Below are 26178 nucleotides of genomic sequence, written 5' to 3'. Positions count from 1 at the left end.
TCATTAATGCTGCATCTTTCTTATTACTTAGCATGCTTGCCTTCAACTTTAAAAGCTTTTTTCAGGAAACTTGTTTATGAAGTTTTAGACTTTGGCCTCTATCTCTCATATAGGTCCTTCTCCCCCTCTTTCTCAGCTTTGTCTTGGTATACAACTTATATAATACAGTGATGGTGTTAAGCATCCAAACTTTATCAAAGGCTCAATCCTGCCCTCCATCTCTACTTCAGCTCCTACTTTTACTATTAATTCTACTACCAGAGCTAAGGCTATACCCAAAGTCATGAAAAATTCCACAATAACCATCTCCCTATTCATCCCTATCTTTCCACCTCTCCTTGGGAACCTCCATCCCCACTCCCCCACCACTAATCTCTAAACTCTGTTGTTTGCTCTTCACTGGTCTGCAGTCTTTGTTGGTACCTATAAACTAAACATACTGAGCAAGCAATGCAACATAGCATCTTGTTTGTCCCATTTATCTGGACTGCAACTGTGACAAATCCCTGGGGAAAGTAGCCCCAACAGCAGTAGACAGTCTCAAGTGCAGCAGGTTTATTTTTAGTTAGGAACAGTAGACAACTCTTTAAATGATATATTAATAATGACAAAGTTCAGTCTGTTCAACATCCTTTCAAGGCTTTTTAACAACCTGTATTTTTATTCCTAACTTCTACACTGAATCCAGAGAGCTGTATTCAGGAGGCAATAAAAGAACTTAATACACCACTATGACCATCATACTGGGATCACTTCCCATGAAAGAGAACAGAGAAAACCATACTGTGTTTTACTGCCCTGGCCTATCCTATGAAGGCATCTCTCCCCCAGCCAGTGTAGAACTTCAGTGGTTAATAGTCAGGTTCAAGTTCCTATAGCAGAGTTACACATATCAGACAATTTCATATTCAGCTATGAGAAGAAAGTTTCCTCACTCTCATCATTTATTCCATGCTTCAATTTGCTCAGTATTAACCTTCCAGAAGATTCCCTGAGCTTATGCAGTCCCTACAATAAGGGGATTTTGAAATGAAGACTTAAAGAAAGCTGGGACAGTATTTCTGAAAAACATCAAAACAGTCAGATCCCTGAAAACATGATACTGAAGTGATTAGTACCACCACACTGTCAGCTCTTCCCCGACATACCTGTTTTAATCATTTGACTGTGCAAGTGCTGAGCTCCTTCCCCTTCTGAAATTCAAAGATGTTGAAGCTTTATTTGCTGGCCAGAATGTGCCAGTCAGGCATCTCACATGGGGAAATTGCAGTCAGGTGATCAATCTGTCTGAGGTCATAAAACTCAGTCATCTCATTTACTAACTGGTCTAAACACTGAAACCCTGTCTTGCCTAAAAGGCCTTTTGCTGAGAAGGTTAGTGTTTACTGCTCTCCTTTTCCCCTGTATAACCTAAATTCACACCTAGAAGCACAAGAAACGCTATCCCCGTCTAGAAACTGCTGTTTCTTGATGGCCAGTTTAAGATGCTTCATGCAAGGTACATGATTAAGGGATAATAATTACAGGTGCTGCAGGTTTGGGGAAGCTTCGTATTGGTTCCAAACAAGGAGTGGAGATAAATGAAAAGTCAGTCACCACGGGTGTAGTTACAGCAACGAATTCTTCAACAATAAAACAACCTGAAGAGGTTCTCCTCTCCTCCATTGGTCATTCCTCCTCCTGCAATATTCCATCAATTCCTGTGTGCAGCTGTACTTAATTAAATTGCTGGAAGAAGGGGACAGGGTGGGGTAGGGCAGAAGGACTGACCATGCACAACTCGACAGTGTACAGCAACCTATGCATGCAGCAATCCCTTGCCATCAGCCTAATGGGAAGCTCCAGGCTACGCAGCTCTTTGCCACCCCTCAGCCTTTAATACACTTTTTCAGTGCATAAATTGAGTGTCCTCATGAGCTGTGTTTTCCCACATTATCGCCTCAGACCATAGAAATGTACAATAATCCATCCAGTAAGTATTCCTCCATATATACTTTAAGGGCTGCAACAGGAACAGAGCTGGGGCTTGTTCTGGTGCTTCCCAGAGTAAGACTGATGAGAATCTCATAGAATTGTTTAGGTTCAGCTTGGCTGGGAAATCCCACAATCACACCAAAGCAGCTGCATGTAGTAATATGAGTCCTTCATATGCCAGAGAGCATATCAGGTAACACCCAAACCAGCCAATAACAATCCTACATGGAAAGGCATGCCAAAATAACAGCTTTCAGTCTCTTAGGACACCTGAGAATGACAACGTTATAAAGGCACAAACTTTACTCAGTAAGGCCCAGGTTCAGAAAAACATAACCATTGAGGGTAGCACTGAAACTAATGTTTAACTATAACAACATCCTCCAGTTCCCATGAGTCCAAGTTCTGCATTACAGACACAGACATCTGCTAAATTCTTCCTTAGGTCAATAAACATCTTATCTGCTTGTTTCAATAACTTCCAATAGCTACAGGGTATCTGAAAGCAACTCTCAATAGCTCTTCACGGATACTGCCTCAAAGGACAGCAAAAACTTCAGCACCTCTCCCCCTCATTTTGCAGTCAGCTGCCTCTGCTGGCACCAACAGCACACCGATTCTTGCAGATTTCTGCCCAAGTGCTAGTCTTGTGCACATGCCCAGATGACAGGCTGACCAAGTACTCAAAGCTTCAGCTATCACAGAAATCAGAGCTAAAAGAAGTCTGAGATCCATGCAGCCACTTACTGTGTGACCGGCACAGAACCATGCAGTTCTCAAGGCATTTGGCCTGGTCTAGCTTAGTCCTGTGTGGATTTGTGACTGCTTTGCCTGACATGTAAGACTACACCAGGACACAGTCCCAGCCAACTGACTGAAAATTATGCAGCAGCTTCAAGGAGAGCAAAAGAACTCAGAGACTGTTCTTGCATTATATGAATAAATTAATACTGATTTTGTAAGTGGTATGGCTGCTACTTCAGCCATCTTCAGTTTTTGCCATCATAAGTTAGAGTGCAGCCATTGTTCATGATTACTTTAAATCATCAAGTTACAGCTTCAGCTTAAATGAGTGACTGTCTAGTGCTGAAAAATTGTTTGCCTTTTCCCCCTAACTCCCTCTCACCAGATCATTCCATGGGTCAGTTCAGCTCTCTAATCTGGCAGAAGCCTGTCCAGCTCATTTTGCCAGAGTAGTTTGCTATCAGTTTAGCAAGCTAAAATGGATCAGCAAGCAGTCTGCCGGAAACTAAAGTTAGCCTGAAGAGTGAAAACATAAAACCGGAGAGCAAGGAAACGGGAGTGGCAATTACCTCTTTTTTTCTGCATTGAATTGTTAGGTCCTCTCACTGTTTCTGAAGGAAATATGCCCTTGGTCTCAACACAGAACAGTTTTACACCATCACAGCACTAGCAAAAATAGTTGTTAAAGGTGTCATATTCTGTAACAGGTGAAAAGAGAATGTGGACAGAAAAGCCTAGCAGAAACACAGGCTTTATGACTGGGTAGCTACTCAGGAACTGGTCTGGATAATAGCTGAATTCTGCCAAGCTCATAAAATTTCCTTACAGTGGCTTGTGATATTCTTCCCCCGCTTTCTGCTCCTAACACTGGAGCAATTCTGTTCTACATTCTTTAAACACCTGTTCCCTGACTGAGTTTACAGTGTAAGTCTGATAGATAGCTGGGCAACTACGATTCAGGCGGTGACAGTAAAACAGGAACAAGAGGATAGCAAAAAAAAAAAAAAAAATAGCTGCAGGGATACCTAAAAATGCGTATGGATCCAGAAGGAAATTTGCAACTACCTAGGTGCTTCAACTATCTACTAGATGAAAGCTGCTGTATCTAGAATTGTCAAATCACTTTTCTCCAATCTTAGTCATAAAGGATCAAACTAGACGTGAACAGCTTAAGTAGAACTGGCTTTGCCTCTAGGCACAGGAACAGATGAGATGACCTTTGAAGGTCCCTCCCAGCACCATTTTCTATGATTCTACAACTAAAAATGATGATGCAGTGTTCATATGCAGGAATGCTCCTAATGCCCAATCAAGGCTGAAGGCAACATTGTGCTAAATACCACACATGCACGTGTGTTTCCCTGTAATACTGTCACGCTTAGAAATAGGCCTATGTCTACAGCATTTCCAGTCAACAACTTGGGTCATTCCTATTGGGTTACCTCCTCAAGCACTGCTTAGACTCCTAGCACTCCAGTCCAGAGACTCCAATCTAAGCTCCTGAAAAGGGGTTTGCAATTACTGTACAAATCACACTCAAGAGGAAAGAAGAGTGATTGTAAAGACATTTTACATGAAAAAGTTTCAATGAAAACAGTGTAATTTCAAGACACTGCTTCAAAAAGCTAGAAACAGAGCAAGACCATGCCTGTACATGCACATGCAGTGAGCCTCAGAGAATCTGAAGGAGCACCCAGAAGATGGGTCACAAGTTCAAGGTGACAGCAATGAGGAACAGCTGCTGGCTGTGCACCCTTCAGCAGCAGGTGTACCCAGGCCCCAGAGGTTTAAGTCAGCTCTGCCAGTGACCAACACACTTACAAGACCATCTGTTTGGGCACAAACTGCACACAGCCTTCCCAGTTTTGCTGCCCAGATCTTCAGCATACACAGACAATACAGGGCTTGTTATGGATTAACTAATGAGCAACTGTTTAAACCAATAGACAGTCCTAGTTCTTATGTGCTCATTATCTGGATCCTACATGAATGAGAATACTGCCTCTTCTTTTAGCTGTAACATTGCCTTTTTGTGATCAAGCAGCTTTCCTTCACCCCTTAAGGCACTAGAACCCAGAAAGGTTATATTGTCTTGTACTGGTTTTGCTTAACAGATGTATAGGGATACTTTAATAAAGTTAAGTTATATTTCATCATGCCCTCCAGCAAGAAGGCATGCCTTTTAAAGATACTTTAAAAGGGAATTCATGTGACAGCTTTTGCTTACTTGCACTGTAGAAAAGAAAGCTCCTTTTTTTCCTATATCAGGTCTCCATGCAATCTCCATATCACTTATCAGGTCCCTCTATGTATGTGCAGCCCCTTGCTTGAGAAATGCTATCACCCTTCTCTACCCAATGTCTGACTAATCAACAGAATTAAGACAAATTCTAAGAAAGCACTCCTTGTATTTATCTTGAAGTTTGCTCTTCCTGTTTCAGACCTGAGAAAAGGTCTCTGTGTCCATCAGTCTAATAAACTAATTCATGTCATAAAAAACACATATAGTATAAATCATAATACTAACAATTTTGAAAAAACCTGCAGATATTCACAGTGTAAAGCAATATTTGGTCACCATCTAATACACACTGTTCTCCATTTCATGTGGAAAATCATAGTATGTCTAATCTAGAATCCACCTCTCATTTATAGACACGCACACACAGCATTCCTTGGGACTAGTTTTCAAATACATTCCTTATAGTTTTGTCTGATACAATTTTAAAAGTCCCCAACAGCATTTCCATTATAACTCTTGACAGAAGAGCGATCTCTCAGCACTGAGGACCTTGCTGTCATGAAGCTTCTGCTGATATCCATCCTATATTCCTTCTTTCTCTCCCATTAATCCTAGTCATGCTCACATGTTCCATATAAAATCCCTCTCCCTCCTAAATGTTAACACCCTTCAAATATTTTTAGCCTGTTATTATGTGTCCCCCCCACCCTCCACCTTTCAGTCATTGCTTAGCCAAGCTATGTATATTTAGCTACTTTAATCTTTCCTCCTAAATCAGTCCCTTCAACTCCTAGAACTCAATGTTAAGTCTGGTATGCTTATTGCTCTTCTCGGAAGTCACTCCATGTTTTTGAGATCCTTCTGGTAATGTGTTTGCAAAAACTTGTCCAGAAGACAGTTTTATGTGTGATTGAAAATTAACAATGTCCACTGGCTTGAGTTTATTTTATTGTTTCCTTAAAACATTTTCCACGTCTGATTTTTTTCCCCAGGTTTTGAATTTAATCTGAATTTTTAAATGTAAATGAACATTTTGTATATTTAAGAGCAGATTAGCGATTAGAAATATTTGGATCCAATTGTGAAAGTATACGGTGTTTTTAAAAATGTAAAAAAACCTAAGGCTTTTTTATTAAACTTCAGAGAACAACTGGAAATGTATAAAAGTTATCCAGAAGCACAGCAAAAGCAAACCAATGACTTGCAACAAGAGAAAAGGCTGACAAATGAAATTGGAAGACTGTCTCAGGTACAAGGCAGATCAGTCAATGTAGCTATAAAGCTTAAAGCTGGCTTACTAAACTAGAAATCAAACTGTCTGTGTTACTTAAAATGAAAAAAAAAAATCAGAACAAGTGCTTTGCTAACAATATACCACTACAGATCAACTCTATACTGGAGAACTCGTAAATATTTGAAATTTAGAAATTAAAAAGTCAGAGGAAGAGCCAAGAGGGTAATGTAATGAAGTTACTTGAACATGATGAAAGCTCTGTGGCTGCAGACATATACAGTGAGAAAAACATCCTACATAATACCCTTGGTTTTGAGACTGACAGATAAAAATGGGACTACAGAGCTGCTAAAAATCAAAAGGGGCCAGAAAAAGTATGTGCCCTTTGTTGAAACAACAGAAGAAAACCCCGCAAAAACTAGTCACAATAATTTTGATAGCAGTTTTGTTGTGTATTACATGTTAACGTATTTTCTGTTCAATACTAAGTATGTTAAGAAAAGATGCCACAGCCAGTACTATTGACAGAAAGACCATTTCCTGGTTGGTTGGCATTTCAAAAGTGGTAAATTTCTCAATATTCAGGAAATGCTTGGAACTCATGGAAAAATATTTCTTTTTATGTTTGCACAGAGAAAACACCAGTTAAACTGACATACAGTTTAACATGAAGAACCCTAAACTCAGCTTACAAAGGAGATGGAAGGAAAAACTTGACAAACTCCAAAAGTTTAACCTGTTGCAAAGGTCTCCAGAAATCTGGCTTCATTTAGTCAACAACAAAGAACTAAAACTACACAGAAGCGAAGCTGACTCAGTGAAACAAAACCTTGTTATTGAGCAACTCCAAAAACATCACACCTACCACCAGGAAACGAAGGAGCAAGAAGTCTGCATCCTGACCAACTGTCCACAAATCTAAGTTTTGTCTGTCTTCTGGTGTTTAAAATGGAAGATTCAATTTTGTTACCAAAACTGTGGGATAAAGGGCTGGTCTATGGTTCACTAGGTCACAATAATGGAAAGAACAGGAACTACAGAAGTACATCTCTGAGAAATATCACAGCTGAAATACAAATTTTGCAATTACCTGGGCCAGTCAGTTCAATGTCAACTGTGCACATTCTCAGCATGTTCCAGTTGTTTTGGCTGAAACATCATCAGGTGAGATGCTAAACTAGATATAAAAGAAAGCATCTGAAGACTGATAAGGAAAAGTAGTATTTATGAACCAGGAACAGGTAGTGTATGTTTTGTGCTTCTTTGGGTTTATTCATTTGCTTTTCAGTTTTACTTTTAGTGACTTTTTGAGGTCAGGGAAAACATTAACTGATAACATATCCCTTTGAGATGAAGCCAATATCCTGCAAATTTACCTAGTCACTTCAGAACAGGGGTGGGAGGGACCACCTGTGACATGGTAGTTTTCAGCATCAGACTGACCTTTTATGCCAGCTTAATTCACGCGCAATCTCAAGTCTTTGCAGTTCATTGCCTGCTCCAGGTTTTAACTAGTCAACATGGTTAACTATCCTTCTATCATTCAGCCTCGGAGCTGTGGACATCTTCAAGTATTTCCTATCAGCCATACCAGGGCTTTGACTCAAACAGATGGCACCAGCCTGAGAGATAGATGACTGCCCCCAGCTGTCTGCCCCACCTTGCTCAGCACAGAAATGGCAGAGCTGTTTGTAAACCAGCTGCTAAACTACTGTCTCCTACAGAACAGTAATCTAACAGATGCCAATTCTAGCTCCTCTTCCAAAAAAGTGTTCCAAACCAGATGTTTGTGCAGTGGAAGGGAACATGGGACAGCTAAGGCAGTAGCTCAGTTCTTCCAAGCTCTTACTTCCTCACTTGTAAATCAAGGTCCCAGCAGTGTTTTGTCAAAATAAATATCACTTTGCTAGTTACTATAGTGTTGGGAGACCTGCTCTATTTAGCATCTCCATGCAAATCACACAAAGGTACTAAGCTTTTCCCCCTCCCTTTGTCTAGAAAGCGACTCTAACACAGAATACTGTAATTGCTTATTAAGTACAAATGCTACAGATATTATTTCTCCCATGGAAAAATGTAGCTGGAAAATGTAAGAGCCAGATTTGTAATACGGTGCCCCCATAGTATTCTAGCAGGCAACACTTAGAAAAATTATCCTGCAAGACCTTAGTGGTGCCAGAAGACAACAGATCAGTAAGTTAATGGTGCCTTGGACTTGCTGCTTCTAATCTCAACACAATGATTAGGAAAACAGATAGCATCCCTTATCAGACAAGACAGCTTTTTGTGCCTTAAGCAGGTGGTAAGCAGAGGCTGCAGGAGGGCTTGTACCCAGAGCAGTGCTGTGGTATGAGCTTATTCAGGATGCTGCCTCCAGTAATAGAATATGTCTAGGAGGGAAAAAGATAATGAAAGGAAAGAAGGCAGCAAAGACATCAAGACACAGATTGTCAATGTGCAGAGAAGAGTTTGGCTGACTTCCAGGTGAAGTAGGAATCATGTCCACTCAGCAATCAGTAGAGTGTCATCTAAAGAGCTGTAAGCAGCAAGCCAACTCGGAAAAGGCTAGGGAACATAAGCAGGAGGCCTGTGTATAGGCTGAAACATACCTTTCTGTGCAATTTTATATGTATTCAAACAAAACAGTGCAAGTTCTTCACATTGGCTTGGTGCACTTCGGCTTGTTCAATATGTTTGCTGGTAAAAGCTACTAACTTAAACTGATAACAGGTTGCCTCACAACAGATGAGAAGTATGTAAATTGCACATAGAAGAGATCCTGGGACCTGGAACATTATGCCCAAAAGAGTAGTACCACGAGCCACCTCTCAGTGGGAAACAGTGAAATGGTTCCCCTTTTGTCAGGGGAAGGGACATATACAGTTCTCTGTAACACCTCAACCCTTAGTTCAATGAGTTCTGTGCAAGTCGGTCATGGGACAGCTAAACGACTGTCCCTTGGAGGCAGGGCAAGCTCCACATAGAGCTTGTCCTGTTGCATGAGCTGGCTCATAAGTGGTGAAGATGAAATCAGGGACTATATTTATTCTCCCTGCCTGGTCATATCTTTCTGTAGATCCCAGGCTGGGCCCTGCTTCCTTGGCATGGATCCTGGAGACTAGTAAGCAAAAGAGGACATAAATCAGTGTCTCAGGTTCTGTCAGGAGCACATTGAACCAACCATCCATGCTGGGAACAGGTGCACCAAAGGCAAACAGGGACACTTTGGAGTAGTGGGAGAAGCCTTGCAGAAAAGCTGTTCGTTCATTCCTTCACCCAGAGCCTAGCCTAAACTTTTCACCCTGCAAGCAGGTCATTTCCCTTCTGCAGCTCACCAGTGTAGTTAACCAGAGACTTTTCACTAAACAACAAGTCTATGCTAGGTCATGCCCCAGCTAACTCTCAGTGGTTTCTGTAGTAATTTTTACTTCATTTTACTTTTGCTCTCACTTTACTGGTCCTTTTCATTCTCTGCTCTGACACATCCACTCCAAAGCCAGAGTATTTTGGGGACTATGCAGAATGATTAGTAAATTAAGACAATCTTAAAACATAAATGTAATTTTTCCACCAGTAATTTTAAAAGTCACCTGTCATGAGAACTAGTGCAGACTTACAACAGCAAGAAGCATGTCACTAATCCACGCTTAATAACCATGAGGTGGATTTTCAATTAAGATTTTAGTTTGAATAATATTTCAAGCAAGCATTGCTTCTGGAAGAAGCAGTCCTACCCTCACCTCAGCCGTGGCCGCTCATTCCCACTCTCATCATCCCTACTGTAAGTACCAGCACCAGCAGATGTGCAGTGCAACAAATCAGGGGGCATATCCAAATTAAAGTTCACTTTTTTCCCCTTTCTGGCTATGTTAGTTTTAAGCTGAATCTGTTCCCTGGTTGGTTCCATAGCACAAACACAAGAATGTTTGTGCCAGCATAGAGCAGGAATTGATGTCTACATCAGAATACTGACAACTGCTGAGCCTCAGGGTGATCAGCCTTACTCCACTTATATTGCTCTGTACAGATACAATGATGTATGAATCCAGTAAAACCATCCATTGTAGATATGGCTGGGTAAAGAAGACCCCACCCATGCCCCATAGTGAGAGCAATCCATTCCCTAGCTCAGGGAACAATGGCCCAATGGGTGGACAGAAACCTGCAGAATGACTTGTGAAGTGCTCCATATGAAGCTTCAGGGCATGGTGTTCCAATGATGGGGCCTGCAAAGACACACAGATTCCAATTACTTGATTCTCCACAGATTCAAATATTTTCCTTTAGGAAAAAAAGCAAGCACTGACTGGGTAGGAAGAGGTCTGCCTTCCATAAGATCCTTCCTAGTGCTTGGAGAAACAGTTTTAATACCTTGGGACTTTTAACCAAATATTGTGCATTCTTGGGTTTTGTTTTGCTTTTTAGTGTTTGAAGTACGAGGTGGCTTCTTCCAATGCTGAGCTACAGAAACCAGCCCAGACCAGCTTTTTTGTGGACAAAATCAAGAGAGAAATCTTGACGGTGGAATAGCTAAAAAATCTAATTCAAAATCATGTCTGTCGCCTAAATGTTGACTTCTGCTGCAGCTGCAAGTCAACGCTTCTCTGCATTCAGGGCTGGGTATCTAGCTAGCTAGCTGAGAACCACCCACTGGTGAAAGACATGTAAGGGCTATAAGAAGGCAAACTACAATGAAAGGGAGCAGCCAGAGAGGTCTGTTTTCTGCCCTTCTTAAGAAGTCAAAAGTGTAGCTACTTAACAAACTGTAGGTGTTTGCACACCACCAGCAGAGCCATTTGGGGGTTCAGGGGCTGAACTTCTGCCCTTTAGCATGAGAGACACAAACCTTTACCTGTTAGGATAACAAGAATGTTGGAGACAGCAGCAAAAGATACCAAAACAGATAGACTTAGTCACACCACAAAGCCAGTTATATGATATCTGTTCAAAGATTAGTTCAGTAGCATGCCCAGCTCTGGGATCTACCTTATTGATACTGCCCTGAAAAAGACATCTATAATTCTTTCTGATCTCTGTGCATGGAATGTTAAAATCTTGACGGATTTTCCTAAATACAACTTGAAGTGACCAACTGCATCAACTTGGGATTGCCTGAGAGCAGACTTCATTCAAAACATCATTTGGTACAAGGCAAGTGGCCTGCATGGGGCAGGCTGCCTGGAGTGTTGTGATGTGCCCTTTTTTCCTCCTTACCGTACATCTTGCCTTCGTCTGACAAGATAATCTTCCGCCGTCCACATGGTGGGTAGATGGCTAGCGCTTCCTGGAAGCTCTGCTCAATGTCCGGACTCCACACACCCTCAGCGTCATTGTCAATGGGTTTGTCCAAGGCCTCGCTGCCCCCTGAGTCGTTGCTCCCCTCAGGGGAGGTGGGAGAACTCCACTCGTTGGAGGTAATGGTGCCAGCTAGAAACTCCAAGGTGCCACACGGAGAAGCAGACTCAGAACCTGTGATGACAAACACATCCCATCTGTCAGTTAGAAATCCTTCTCTCTAGGAAAATGATGAGATATTAAAGTAAAAAAAAGAATTTTAAAAACCTCAGTGAGAAGGGTTTTCACTTCAAGTTTACCTTAAATGGTAACTCAACCGCATGCTTGGTTTCTATTAATGTTGAGATTAAAACCTTTTCTACAAATCCTTCTGATACAACAGCCTGCTCCCGTATCTCATTAACTCTCTAACACTTTCCAATTCCTCCTCAGACACTATGTCTTCTTGCCTGTGTCTTTTGTCGCCTAATTTCCTTCTCCCTCTGCTGTCATTATCTGTGTAACTGTTATTTAACCTTCTGAAGCACACATACAGGGACTTAGTCTGTGGGAAAGACTACAAAATAAAGCAGTGATGAATTATCTAGTCATCACTGAGCACTGGCGTTGAAATTTTCTTAGATACTGTTTCACTGGTTCAGAGTTAGTAGTCGGTGTCGTTCTTAATACTGACATTTCTTCTTCTGAAGTATCAGATGCACTTCTAAAAAGCAATTCCCAGAGCCAGACAGTTTAATTCAATGTCTCCCAAATCTCAGGACTATATTCTGGCAGGAGCAGAAGGCACCATGAGTAAAAGGGTAAAGGCACTATGTTGCAGATCAAGAATACTAGGTGCTTAGCCCGTTTCTACTGCTCATATTCAAAATGACCTTGGGCAAATTCCTTCAGTTCTCTGTGTCTCTGCCACCTCATCCTTTACTAGTCTTAGGCTATTAGATTTGTCACTCGACAGGAACAGAAACTGGTTTCTCACTGACCCCAAGGCAGCAGCTGCTAGCTCTTGAAAACTACAATAAATTATAGTCTACTTATAAATGCCTACAGTGGAGGCTGAAGTCATTGAGCAGAGCTGCTAAAACACTCATTCAGAAAGAAAATTCAGACCATACAGCCACTTCCAATCAACCATATATAAGACAAATGGCTTCTAGAGACACAGATCATTCCCCTGCCTTAATCCCGAAACTGTTCATTTACCTTTTTAATAGTTGTTATGTGAGCTACAAAGAATGTTTACACGCCAGCATTTGAGAACCCAGTCAAAATGAGAGTTCAAAACTTCCGTACGTATCACCACATTGAGCTGGGTAGCAAGAAAATCAGAACCTGTACTGAACAAGAGAGTAAGGAGAGACCTCTGACATGCCAAGTCAGACCAGCTCAGAAATATCACAGTGGTAACAAAGGAGAACAGAGGAGAAATTTGAGCATGGTCTATGTCAAAAACTAGCTAGAACAAAATTTGTACAGTTATGCCATGCCCTAGTTGGTAAAGCAGGTCCATTCACTCAACTTCAGAAGTTCAAAAATTCAGGGCTCATGGCTCCAGAAACTTGGAGTTCCTAAAGTTTCTGAAGTTCTAAAAAGAGTTGACAACAGAAGGTTTCGCTGCTCCTTAATGGCTTTAGACAGCAGTAGATATGTATTTTACATCTCTATAACCCACCAAAAACTCAGGAAACAAAGGACATAATACCGGGTATTTAAATAATTTCTAGGCAAAGTATACTTCTTAAATGACAGTGCAGCGTTTTAACAAGTGGTTCACATGGACATTTAGAAAACCCAGTATATAACTTATTTCCTCTGAGAATGTTTGGAACACTTGAACCACTGGAATGGCCTGCCACTGTCCATCCATCCATTTCAGCAATTTCCTACATTAGATTATTTGAATTCTCTTGACCCATACTATATGCTTTCAGAGCACTAATGAACATGGTAAAGGGGACAGAAAGGGGAACTCACACTTGGCCTTTACCACTGCAACAGACATCCCAAACACATTGAATGGCACCAAAGCAGGCAATGTGACTTTAAGAAATCCTGAAATGAACAGTAACAGTTGCTTCCCTCACCAAGTATCTAACACCAATACATGCCTTTCACTGGCAGATGCTCAATAAAAAAATTACATGGGTATTCAAGAGATTGTCCTGCTGGGATATCAGTGTAGAGGAGTAAGCTTTCCACAGGGGGACTCTGACAAAGAAACAGAAACTGTCTGTTCCAGCTGTTGTTCTTTGGATATTTCCCCAACCACCCCTAGTCCCTGCAGGCTGTCAAGACCCTCCATATTTAATGCACAATAAAATCTCCACAACCACAAAGCACAGACTGGTTTTAACTTAGGCTGACAGACTGAGAAGCAGAGGGGTTCCAAAAGAAGCCTAAGGTGTGACAACAAGTGTATTCATAGTACCACCTCCATTTAGAGCTGCAAGTCTCATAACAGTCAGCAGGCTCCACACTGAGTGAAATCAAACTCTAACTGCTCAACTCTGTGACTCCCAAAACCATGGTCACTGGAAGTAACACCTTTGCTCTAAAGCCCAATCCCTTAGCAAGGCATACAAGTAGACAAAGTCATCTCCTAGAGAATATATGGCCATCATAACCATTAAAAGCACCTACTTTGCATCCAGTTTTCATCTCCCTAATATTCATGCAGACATGAATGAATAACTAGCAGATGATTTCAGCATGGCACACTCATGTTGGAAACTAAGCAACTATATTTGAAGCTTAACTTCCCCCTTCCCCCACCCCCATCCAAACCCTAGGAGTTGTTGCCTGATCGTTTCATGTTTTACAAGGCTTCATATCTGTGCCAAGTGCCTTTGGTGACAAAGGAAACTCTGGGTCTTTTCAGATCCAAGCCTCAGAATAAGTGGAGGAGAAAACATGCTGTATTAGCTCAGTGTCAACTCCCAAGACTCTCTTCTCCAAACACGAAAGAAAAGTTGCACCAGCTTCTGCAGATGTCACTTGCATATTCAGTAAAGCCCATAAAGCAAGCGACAGAATGTGAGTGTTATCTCACATGGGTATAAATCAAGGGAAATGTGGAACATAAGAGCAATGAGAGAAGAAATTATACAAATCTTGAAATGACTAGATACCTTTTTTTTTTTTAATGCTTCTTACTTTTTGTGCCTTGACCAGCAATGTTAGTCCTATCCCAAGCTACAGCTAGGTCAGCAGGCACTGAAATGTGCTGTCATGGCTAATCCCAACTTTTTTACACCTTGGGGCCTGATTATGCTTTCCCCTTCTTCACATTAAAGCTATTCCCGATGGATGGTGAGAAAAGTGGAATGGTACTGACTATAAAATCAAGGTCATTTAGCTGCCTCCAGCTGAAACCTCAATAAGCACCCAGTCACTAACACAAATTGGCCTTCTTTTTGATAACTTCCAAAGAAATTCCATTGACTGAAATGGCTATGAAAATCCTTATAAGTCTATGTCTTTAGCTTAAAGGGCCTGCAAAGTTTTCTTAAATAATGTTGCTTAAATAGTAAGCTACATGTGCAATCCCAGGCAATACTCTGTGCTCAGAGGCAACACCAATACAGGGGGGAGTCCTGGTCAGGTGCTATCTGTCTGTGGGTCTCTTTGGCCAAACACTTCAGGCCTTCCATTTCTGGCACTGTTAATCTAAACTCTGAACTCACGGATTGCCAAAGTTGCCATTTATTAAACCAAGCAAAACAAACTGTAGAGAAGCTGGGGGCTAAACTCTATGGTAAATGGCTTTATTAGTATGGCAAGTTGAAAAACGGCCAGTGGAATCACTTCCCATTGAAAGAGCAATCTGGTCAAAAATAGAGCATTTTTCAGAAGCATGCTAATGTTGAGTGTGTTATTTATAAGAAAGGTTTGAATAATATTAATTAGTAACTACTTTAACAAAATACAAATGTTCCAGCATCTAGCTTTCAGTTTGCTTCTGTTTTCCTGTATTTAATCAATAGTAACTACATACATACAGCTTGGTAACTTTAATGGAAATTTGTATTACTGAGTGTTTTAGTGTCACTAAATATTTTAGTACTTGCAAACTATCTTTTTTTAAAAAAAAAGTTCAAAGCTGTCTTCTGATGTGTAGGGAATTTGATTCTGAAATCACTAAACAGACATCCCAGTTCCCAGACATGCTCAGACAATCCTCCCCACCCCAGTCTGAATCCCCTCACCAATCACAGTTCTTAGGATCAGTAATTGGAGGACATAGTCCCATTCTTGCAGCAATTAGTTTTTCCAGAGGTCCTAGGCTTGATTGTTCTCTTCAGATTCTCTCAGTCTGAGCTTACACTCCTCTTCTTGGCCCTCATATTTCTGGTATTGTACCTTACAGTTGTTCCTATTCTGATCCCACTCTTATTTTACTGAGAGGCAATTAACTACCTTTCTTTGTGGGGTCTTCTAATGGATTCTCTCCCAGGACCAAAGCCACAAGCCCATCACAGCACCTCCACCTCTTCACCACAGTATCTCTACTTCCTTATGTTTCCCTCTGTTCAAACATTGTTTCTTATTCACTCTTGGTCCCTGTTCTTCTTTCTGCCATGGCCCATCTCTTAATGAGTCACTCACAAAGGCAGGCTTTTGGGTCAGAGGAAAGCAAAACCATGGAGAAAGCACAAAAATCTTTCAGCTCCAGCAGCTTTGGTTTAATTGTTCTGGTGCTGGTAATTTCAACACTAACTCTCTTTCCTTTCACACATGGTGTCTCACTGAGATTCAGAGATCCTGCAGGGCTAGACAGCTGCCAAGAGCCCTTCGGTGAGGTCTCATTGACAGAGAGCACATCTTTAAACAGACTCTGTAGTCTGACACATCTGCTTTCTAATATCAGTCCCACAGTCATTACTGTTGGTAACAGCTCCCTCTTAAGTGTTTGTGGCAGCTGCTCAACACAAAATCATACTTTCCTGAGGATCTGAAAAATTGCTGCCAGCTGTCTCCAGTTGTTCAGTTTTCTTAGAGCTGCTCTGTCCAAAAGACTCGCCCCACTCCATGAACACCCCCAATTGGTATCAATCACAATACACTAACCAGAGATGTCCCTATTCACTCACTCCTCCCAGGCAGGAACACTTGCCAGCACAGCTGTGCGGAGTCTGACAGTGCAGTTTCACTCCTGCTTCTGAGCAAGTCACTTCATTTTACCAAGGACGTCCCTTCATCCTTGGCCTCATTTAATGGAACTGCAAGCTGTGGGGGCAGAGACTGCTTCCCATTACAGGTATTCCTTGATGTCATTCTAATGCAAATAAAAACAAAAAATTCCGGTATTCACTACCTTGCTAACATGAGCCAAATACTGCTACTATAGAAGATCTGAAACACAACATTTTCATATCTGATCAGCAGTCAGAGAATTTCAAAAAAGAATTAGTTCAGCCAGAAGAGAAGATGTTCTGCTGCTCAAACAATAACTTTGGAGTAGATTGTAACAGTAAGAAAACCTGGAAACAGCAACAACCAGTCAGTTACTTCCATCCAGAACACACTAACAAATGAGCTTACAAAATGCAGTCATAGAAGGAGATTGGGTTTAGGAAAGCAACAGTTTGGAATACTACAACATCTATTGTGCAAGGTACTATGGAAGATAGCATTCAAACTTACCAGAGGAAGAAGGCTAGGAAATTCTACGGGAGACTACAATAATAGTTCAGTCCCTCTGAAAGAGAAGAATGAGTGCAATCAGTAGATGAGTAGCTCCAAGGGGGTGCAACTCAGGGACTGCAGGAAAAAAAACATGTACTAGAGCACAAAAAGGTGGGAAAGCAGCTATCCAACAGTAACTAAGGTCTATTAAACCTTGCAGGCAAAATAGGACAGAAACCATGAATAAGTTTACAGGGTCTCTACAGTGTAAAATAAAGATGCAACTGTAGCAAGACCAACTAGCACTGAACTATATCTAGGAAGGTAACAGCACCTTTGCAGCACCAGCTAGTGAACAGTTGCTCAGGCTCCTCAGGAGCTGCACTCCAGTCATTAAATCAGCCTGGAGCCAGGGCCACTCAGTTTCAGCGGAAGATCCAGCAACAGTGCAGATGGGTGGGTATGGGTCACTGAGCCTTTTGAGGGGGCTCTGCTCAAGCACTCCATTAACAGTTTAGCCAAGTGATGAGACTGGCTAAATCTCACCTTTTGCCCTGGGCATCCTGCATTCCCTGAGAAATGATGGCTATTCCATGTGAACGTCCGTATCCACCCAGGACACCAGAGTAACGCTACCTAATCCTGTGAATAAAATCAGTTACGGTAAGTGTTACTTGCTGCAGGTGAAGCAGAAGCTCTTAGCAGGCAGCAGTGCCAGTCAAGGAAGAAAAGAGAACTGAGATTTCCCTCTATGTACTGTGCAAGGTACTATAATTATTACATCTATAGGCTGCATTGTGGGATTTTTGTCTTTGCCTCACCACTCAGTAAGACTGATTTACAAAGGAACAAGCACTACTAGCCTCAGATCATATCCAACATAAGCTTGGGCTCCGCTGAATGCTTATCACACTGCCTAGCACAAAATCAACCTTGGTTTTCTTGCTACACTGAAACTGCCTGCAGCAGTTGCTTGTCAAAGGGCACCTGACTTCCTGAGCAAAGAAAAACAACACTCAAATTATTGCAGTAGCTGAGCTCTGGCTGAAACAGAGAGGATGTAGTGTCCAGCACAGTGATATAAATCAAAACAAGGAGAGAGAAGAGCTTCTACCACTGCAGACCTGGATAATGTAGTCAAACAGGATGTGATGAGATAAGGCTGTGTGTGGCCTTGCACACCATCCAATCAGTTACACCAGTGATAAAGGAAATAGAACAGAGAGCCTTGCTGCCCTAAGGAGGGGAGAAAAAAAAAATACACAACCCAACAACAGCAAAACCAGTGGAAGCTCATTCTGCTTTCACTAGTCTATGGGTGGCCAACTTGGGGATTGATCCTGAGCCACAGGCACAGCTCCCACATACAGGCTACATCACAAGGCCACCAGCCTTGGACTGACAAAATGACTACTGCATGACTTACACCTCAGCTGGGAGAGAAAAATGAGCCAGCAAGGGCAGAAGAGATTGACACTGCCAGGTTGCCCTGGGATTGAGCCACACACCGGGCTGGCCCCAGCCCTCAAAAGAACAGTGCAATTCCTGGGAAGTCACCGTTATCGCCCATGCGGGAACTGTTCCAGGGCTCCCATTCTCCCTGACTTTCCAAGACATGGGGCATGTGTTTCACAGCTTTCCAAACAGAGGAAGGTTGTGGCAGGGTGAGAATGGTTGGCCACCCTCATGCTAGCAGCAGTGGTCACCAAGAGTCATTCTCCCGACAAGCATGGAGCTGATTAGAAAGCAATGAAACAGGAGTAAGTCCAACAATCATGTCCCTTTTCTATTAAAGAATCACCAGTAGTGCTAACACGTTTAAATCACAACTGTCCCTTCAAATATAGACGAGTGTAGACATTCACCAATAAAAATTGCTTGGCTTTTACCAAACCAAGCTAGAGACAGAAATAAATCATGCTAGCATTTTCCCAAAGAGTATTATTTACTTAATTATTAAACGATAAGGAACCTTAATAGCAGCCTAAAAAAGCTTTGCTCCTAAACCCACTCAAAGTCCGTTGTCCTGAAAATCTCACCATCAGACTCAAAAGCCCCCATTTTACCTATGGAAAAACTATAGCACAAAGACCTAACTGAACCACCCAATGACAAAATCAGACTGAGGGCAAAATCCAGACAAGAATTTCAAGACAAGAAAAGGTGAAATTTAAAAGTGATTTGCAATCGCAAGTGGTATAGCTTCACAGGGGCTCATGTGTAACACTGGAATGGGGCACCTTTTGAGTCATTCCTGACAAGTCACATGAAATTGAGGCACTCATAATGTCCACTTTATAATACCCAAACGGAATTCTTATTTCCTAATCTTGCCTCCCATTCATGACATCTCTCAACCTCTTGTCTACAACTTAAGGGTAGATGTCCCAAAAAAACCCTCACAACTGTGACATACTTAGCTTCCCATGACACTAATGGCAGAATTTCACGTGAACTTAGACAGGAGACAGATGTTTGCAAATTTCAGCCAAAGCAGAGAAAACATTTACCTCCAAAACTACAGCCAGTCTCCAAGAAGGGAAATAGCTGAACCTAGGCTAAGAGACTTAGAACAGAATAGACAGGCACACTGACCACACAACCCATGAACACAGATTTCCACATCTTCAGTGCTTGCAGGTGGTCTGTGTTGTGGGAATGGCCTGTCTGGCCAGGGCTAAGCCCTTTACTGAAGCCTCAAGACAAAAGCAAACCACAAACCAGCAGAACAGGTATATAAAATGGGACCTCAATTCAGTCAACCAACTAAGCATGTGCCTTGATTTTAGTAGTAGACAGGAGCTTAAAGGTATTTGATACTTTTGATAAATTAATGCCTAAGTAAAGAACAACCATGAAACATCTGCATCATATGAATGAACCCTACTCATGGATACCAACCAAGCTGCACTCTCTTGGGGTATTCAGAAATGACCCCAACTGAGTTTTGGAGTACATGATCCACCTGGAACATGCAGCAGGAACTACTTACAGCTAAGATGATCACTTCTTGAGGGCTTACACTGGGGAAAGTCCACCAGATTTGTTTTTCCATAAAAGAGTGTGAAATTTCCTAGCAGAAATTTCCTAGCCACTAGCCATTTTAGCTGGATTCCAGTTCTTCTACCAGTTTGATACAAGAGACAGTAGAGCTGTCTTCAACTCAGCATAGTGTAATTTTGAGCTCAGAACTCTCCCCTCTCAATTGTGGCATAAACACATTGCCATTTCCAAACTGCTGAACATATAGGGATTTCACAGAAAGCAAATGAAAATCATGAGAACCTGTAAGTACAACCCCAACCCTCAAACGGGAATCATTAAGAAAAAAATAAAATTAAAAATAAGAGAAAAAAGAAATGACAAAAACTGAAAAAACACAGGTTAAACATGCTCCCAGATATTACAGGAAAGCACGAACCTTCTGATTTATCTCTTTGCCCTTCCAGACCCTTCTCGCCAGGAAGGTCAACAGGTTATATACCTTCTGCTGGATTAATCTACAGGAGAACAAGGGCAGCTAGCCAAGCAAAACTAGATTCTTAAAGGGACACAGACAACCACAGACTTTACTCCAGTTTTTCAAACACGTTCTTACAAATAAAACCTGTGACCAAAAACTGTGGAAAAAGATGGTCCTTCTCTATTTTTCAGTTAGCTTACTGGGTGGAGAGAAGCAGCAATTTACATAGTTTCTCCTGCACAGTTACTTTCTTACATTCACATAGATCCTTCACAAACAAACAGGGGCAGGGAAATAAACAACATTTTATTTATTTATTTTTAGAAAGATAAATCAAAGAGCAGTGAGCATCCTTCGAGAAAATATCCTTATGCAAACTTCTTGTACACCTCTCTCTTTTTTTCCCTAAGCTGACAAGATTTTCAAACCAAGGGAACCTCTCTAAATCTTGCTAGTCTGGTATCAGTGCGCTTTATTTCAAGGATGTGCTATGGAGAAGTATGATCAGGTAAGATGAACTTAAGACATGTCAGCAAATCCTCCCTTTCCATTTCAGTATAAGCGCTACGCTCAGTGCTCTCTTGACTTTTCCTCCTTCAGTTAAAGCAGACCTGGTTACAAGAGATTAGACTTTGCCTGGACATCTGTCATTAATGGTTACCATACTGTTTGAAGGGAGGCGCTTTGAGGACTATACGAATTTATTTTCTCTTTAGCAATAGCAAAGCAGATGCTTCAAAGGCTTGTATGCAGGCTCTGAAAGTCACTGGCACTCAAGTCTCAGAAGTACAGCAAAGTAAAACACCTAGCCTTTGGCAATCATATTCTAACAAAGGTAAGAACAAGGTAATTATAAACCTACAACGGAACAGAAAAACAGAGCCAGTGACTCAGCCAGTGGCACCGGGAACTGGAAAACCTGCCCCTCCCTAGCAGGAAAACTTTTAATTCATATGGTGTTAAAAACAAAGGGGGGTGACTGCATCATCTCCAGAACAAGGAGGACCCAAGGGGCAGGCACAACAACAACAACAAAAAAACAACAACAAAACCCACCCAAACAACCCAAAGGAAAAAAAAAAAGACATCAAAACACCACCTCCAAACCCCAAAGAACTCCTTCTAATCATTTAGTCTCAGATCTTGTAACGAGCTCCATGCATGCAAATTCCTGACTTTTTACAAGGCCCTACAGGGGAACTTGTTGGGCATTTATTTAGCATGGTGGTGGGCATAATGCAGAAGTTGGAGAGAGAGAGGAGCATTCGCTACTGTAAATGTTGATAGATGTGATTGCTCTTTGAAGGAGGATAGAATTGCCATGAAGTTTGGGAATGATAAGAATACAGTCCATGATGTAATAGCATCACGCCTTAGAATAGCATTTGTTAGTCTCCAAGGAAATCATAGCTGAAAAACTACTTCAAATTGGCTTTGGATAGTAGTGCTCATATTAGAACATTAACTAATGGCTTCAAAACTAAGTGTAAGCACATATACCCACGGAACCAGGAGGTAAAGAGGCCATCTACTGCGTTGCTGCAGGGATCTTTGCCAGTCCAGATTTCTTTGACATTTGGCAATTAAAGATCTAAGGAAATCTGCAGGCGATACAGAATGAAGATTACAAACACCAGTGGATAGAAGCAACTCAAAAGGATTCAGACAGCTCAAAAACAAATAAGAGAAGCAAGGTGGGCAAATAAGACTACCTGGAAAAAGTAATGCAATGAAACTGAAGAAACAACAGGGAAAAACAACAGAGATAAATGAAGGAAGAAGCCCTGCCAGAAGCAGGAGCTAAAGACATAGAAGAGTGAGAATGCTGAACAAAGAGTTGCCTGCAAAGCAAATGCTTCTATAAAATGACCAATGTAACTTTTGTATGTCTGTGCTCAGATATCACTTCAGGCATCAGAGAGAGATAAATCACCTCCAACACGTGGAATATCATATCACATTCTGCAAAAGGAACACAGGTAAATTGAAGAACGCGAAGAGCACAGTATAAACAACAATCATTAGGCCTAGAATAGTAGACATTGAAAACTATTAAAAGTTTTGTCTCAGTAGCTTGTAAGAACTTAGAAGGTGCAAACGCAGGGGCTGGGGGAGCGTGGGGGTGTGCGGGCGGGGGCGAATAAGCAATCATTTCACAGAAATACACACCATGGCAAAAACTGTTGCAGTAGAATAAGAAAACTTTTCTGATGATAAAATGCATTGGGCAATGGAAAAGTTGCCCAAGAAAATTACGGGAAGATCCATTCCATAGCATTTATGGGGAAGGGAAAAAAACCAAAACAAACCAAAAAACCCACCAAACCATCAAATGAACAAAGGACAAATCTGAGCTATAGGAAACATATATATCTCTTTAAAAAAAGGTACCACCAAATTTTTACTTTCTTAATATACTTGTGGCCAGATAAGACAGAAGATCATTTCACTATCACAAGAGTCACTGTAGATATGGCCCAATGAACTAAAGGTGGGAAAGATGGCAATGTTGCTGAGAAAATATCCCCATTCTTCCCCCACTGCCCACGCTCTAGTCAATTACGCGCCTTCTCCAGACACACCAGCATTTACGTGATCACACAATTAACTCAACCGGATATGTGGCTGAAAACTAACTTTCTAAGAGAGTGTTACTTTTCATCTGGATCAGCCCCCTGACCCAGGTAAATAAACAGCAGTGCCAATACCCATGCCAGCTACAAAGGAAAGATGTGTGACAAGTGCAGAAATGGACAGTTTGAGGCTGTGCAGACAGGTTCTGTCTACAGCAGTGCCAGCCTCAAGTCTTTGTGGGCCCACCCCTTGAGTTACCTTGTGATAGAACCAAGAGCTGAAAGATAAAACCAGAAAAAGACACATAATGCTAAGGAGAGCTGTGAATTAGTATAACGTTGCTCCAGAGATGCAAGCAGCATCCATTAAAAATTGTACCTTTCAGCAACCTTCTCAAAACTCTACCTACTGTATTTGAGTTCTGCGAAGCATATAACTCAGTAAGAAAACGAACATCAGCTGTGATTTTATTTTAAACTGCAAGCAAGATTAAGTGCCATGGAGCCCTTTTTCTCTTCAGAGCTTGGCAGTACTATTTTCCCACCATTTTCCCACAGATGTTCCATAATACACTAACATTGAAACACTTATAACAATAATAACAGAATACTTCAAAGCCATTGGTAAAATTAATTTTAAAAATCAAAAATATGTAGAAGGAACCAAGACAGTGGAGAAATTCCTAACACTCATTCTCATGCACACTAGCTGCTCCCAAGATCACCTCCAAGAGGATGCAAACAATGAGCTGATACACCAGTTCAGAGATGATAGACTTCGTAGCACGTTCGAGTTTGAGGGAGCCATCCGGACCTGGTTTTTGGAAAACCCCATGATTACACCCACAGTCTGCCTGCCCTTCGCTCTGCCAACCCAAGTTCCAGAGAAAACCAGAATCCCAGCATCAAACAGCCCTAATAAAGAATCCCCTCTGTCTTTTTTACAGCACAATACAGGCTCTCCTCTGTTGTAAGAAAAAGCTATCAAGACCAAAAGGCTGCACAGGTTAATAGCGCAGCAGCTTCAATGCAGCCCTAGCACTTCTTACATACCCAGGCTGCTTTCCCCCTTCTTCTGTTCCTCTCTCTACTCCCCGTTACTCTATCCCCTGTCCTACTGCCCATTTACTTCTGTAGAAGAACAATAAAGCCTCTTACATCTACACAGACAGATGGACACACAGGTGAACAAACGCTCCACTTCACTTTGCACACAGACAGTGCAATCAGGTCTAGGGGAAGCCGATCTGTTCTGAGTAACAGGAAACAAGAAAAAAAACCCAACCCCCCAGTCTTCTTCCCTCCCACCAGGCCCCCTACATTTGAAAAATACTTTGTGTTGTTTATTTGTAGAGGATTCACAGAACTCAACTCTTAAGGTCAGTAAGTAACACAAGTGTAACTTCAGGTTCAGCAACAACAAACAAAAAATTAGTAGATTAGTTGTGGTTGGGTTTGTTTTTTTTTTTACTTATGTATGACCATTCACCATAAAGTACTTCACAGAAGTCCTTAAAATACGTTGAGTTACCCTCCTTCCCTCTTCTACAGAAAAAGGCCCACCTTTAGCATCCCATGCAAGGAATTGTTTAAACGGACATATCTACATAAGATAAAAGGTTACTTGGGGAAGCTTTTTGTTTGGGTTTTTTGTGTGTGTGTGTGTGTTTCTTTCTTTCTTTTAATTTAAATCCCTTCCAGAGGCATGCCACTAAAAGTCACCTCTAACTTCAGAATAACTGATCTGGGAAAACTGTATTCCCTCATCTTTTGCTAAATGCCCTGTTTTTAGGGCAAAACAACCTTCCCACGGATGGGTCTGCTTATGATTTTTTGTTTTGTTTTCCCCCCAAAACATCTTCCATAATTTACATTAAAATTTATTACAAAAAATACTGCTCCTCCCCTCCACCCTCTCCAAGAACATCTCTACGAACAGTACCGAAACCTATTTTTTCCACTAGAAGTGCCAGCAGTTTTCAGGCGACCGAGCTCTGGAAGTCCCAGCGCTGGCAGCCCCTTCCCGACGGGGGAAGCCGCCGGAGCCTCCATGGAGGATGTTCCCATCGCTTCCTTTGTACGCCTGTGCCTCCTCTGTCGCACATGACCGGCCCCAAACCCTCCCTTTCGCCCCCTCTCCTGCAGGCACCCGCGCCCCTTAACCCCGCGGGGAAGCGATCGTGAAATAGCGTGTCCCGACCTGAGCAAGGCAAGAGCGGCTGTTGCTCCGTAGAGGCAGCACGGGCCGGCTTCAAATCCTCCTTCTGCTCCAGGACTTTCTGCCAAAAGACCAGATGAGGGCTGTTACTGCGCGCCGGCCCCTCACCCCCGCCCGATCCCCACCCCCGAGCCCGCAGGCGTGGGAGCAGGCTTTGGACGGGCGGAGCGGGAGGCTCGGCTCCTCGCCCCGCACCGCCGCCGTCACGGCGGAGAGAAAGAGAAAAGTTGCCGGGGAGCCACGGCTGCCCTCGGGGCTCCCCCTTCACGGGTCCCGCCGCGGCGGGGCCGGCGCGAACAAAGCCGGGCCGGGGCCGCGAGCGGAGCGGGGAGCGGCACAAAGCCGAGACTCACCTGAGGAGCGCCGAGCGGCCGGCGGGACGGCGAGCCCGGGCGGCGGCGGGTAGGGGAGGGAGGGGAGGGGGGTGGCGGCGGCGGCGGCCGCGGCCGGGCAGGAGTTTGGGAGGAAAAGGGAGGGTTTTTATTTCCCCTGGAGTTTGAAAGGAGGAAGTGAGGAATGCGAGGAATGAGAGTTGGTATGAAATGAACGCGGTCGAGGGAGGGGACTGCCGGCTAACGCAGGGACTGGGAGGGGACTGGCCGGGGGAGCGTGGGGGGGCTGGAGAAGGACCGGGGCGGAGTTGGGAACAAAACCCAGCGGGGCCGGCGCTGCCCGGCTGGGGCCGTGTGTGGCCAGGGCGGAGGGAGCGCGGGCAATGGCCGGAAGAGGGGGCTGGCGGGGCGGGGGAAGGCCGCCCGCACCGGGGGGAGCGGAGGAAGGAAACTCCTGGCCGGGAGGGGGGAGCGGGCGGCA

General features: G+C 42.7%; 1 protein-coding gene across 5 annotated transcripts in view; it reads right to left on the bottom strand.

Moving 5' to 3' along the window:
• The window catches only part of TEAD4 (TEA domain transcription factor 4), a 55895-nt gene extending 30463 nt beyond the window's left edge, over positions 1 to 25432 (bottom strand). Inside the window, exons 1-5 of one of the 5 annotated variants that reach the window (XM_064463346.1) lie at positions 25348 to 25432; positions 17658 to 17753; positions 17130 to 17184; positions 16554 to 16761; positions 11409 to 11663 (exon numbers count right to left, since the gene is read on the bottom strand). In XM_064463346.1, the coding sequence (XP_064319416.1) occupies positions 11409 to 11415 (7 nt within the window). In that variant the 5' untranslated portion in view covers positions 11416 to 11663; positions 16554 to 16761; positions 17130 to 17184; positions 17658 to 17753; positions 25348 to 25432. Of the gene's footprint in view, positions 1 to 10356; positions 10400 to 11408; positions 11664 to 16553; positions 16762 to 17129; positions 17185 to 17657; positions 17754 to 25347 lie in introns of those variants that run through there. The other 4 variants (XM_064463329.1, XM_064463352.1, XM_064463337.1 and 1 more) reach the window with 4 other exon arrangements.
• Positions 25433 to 26178: the final 746 nt, after the last annotated feature.

Source organism: Phalacrocorax carbo, chromosome 1, assembly GCF_963921805.1.
Source record: "Phalacrocorax carbo chromosome 1, bPhaCar2.1, whole genome shotgun sequence".
NCBI classification, from domain to species: domain Eukaryota; kingdom Metazoa; phylum Chordata; class Aves; order Suliformes; family Phalacrocoracidae; genus Phalacrocorax; species Phalacrocorax carbo.
The sequence above is the reverse complement of the archived record's forward strand: the minus strand, read 5'-3'. Positions and strand labels throughout refer to the sequence as shown.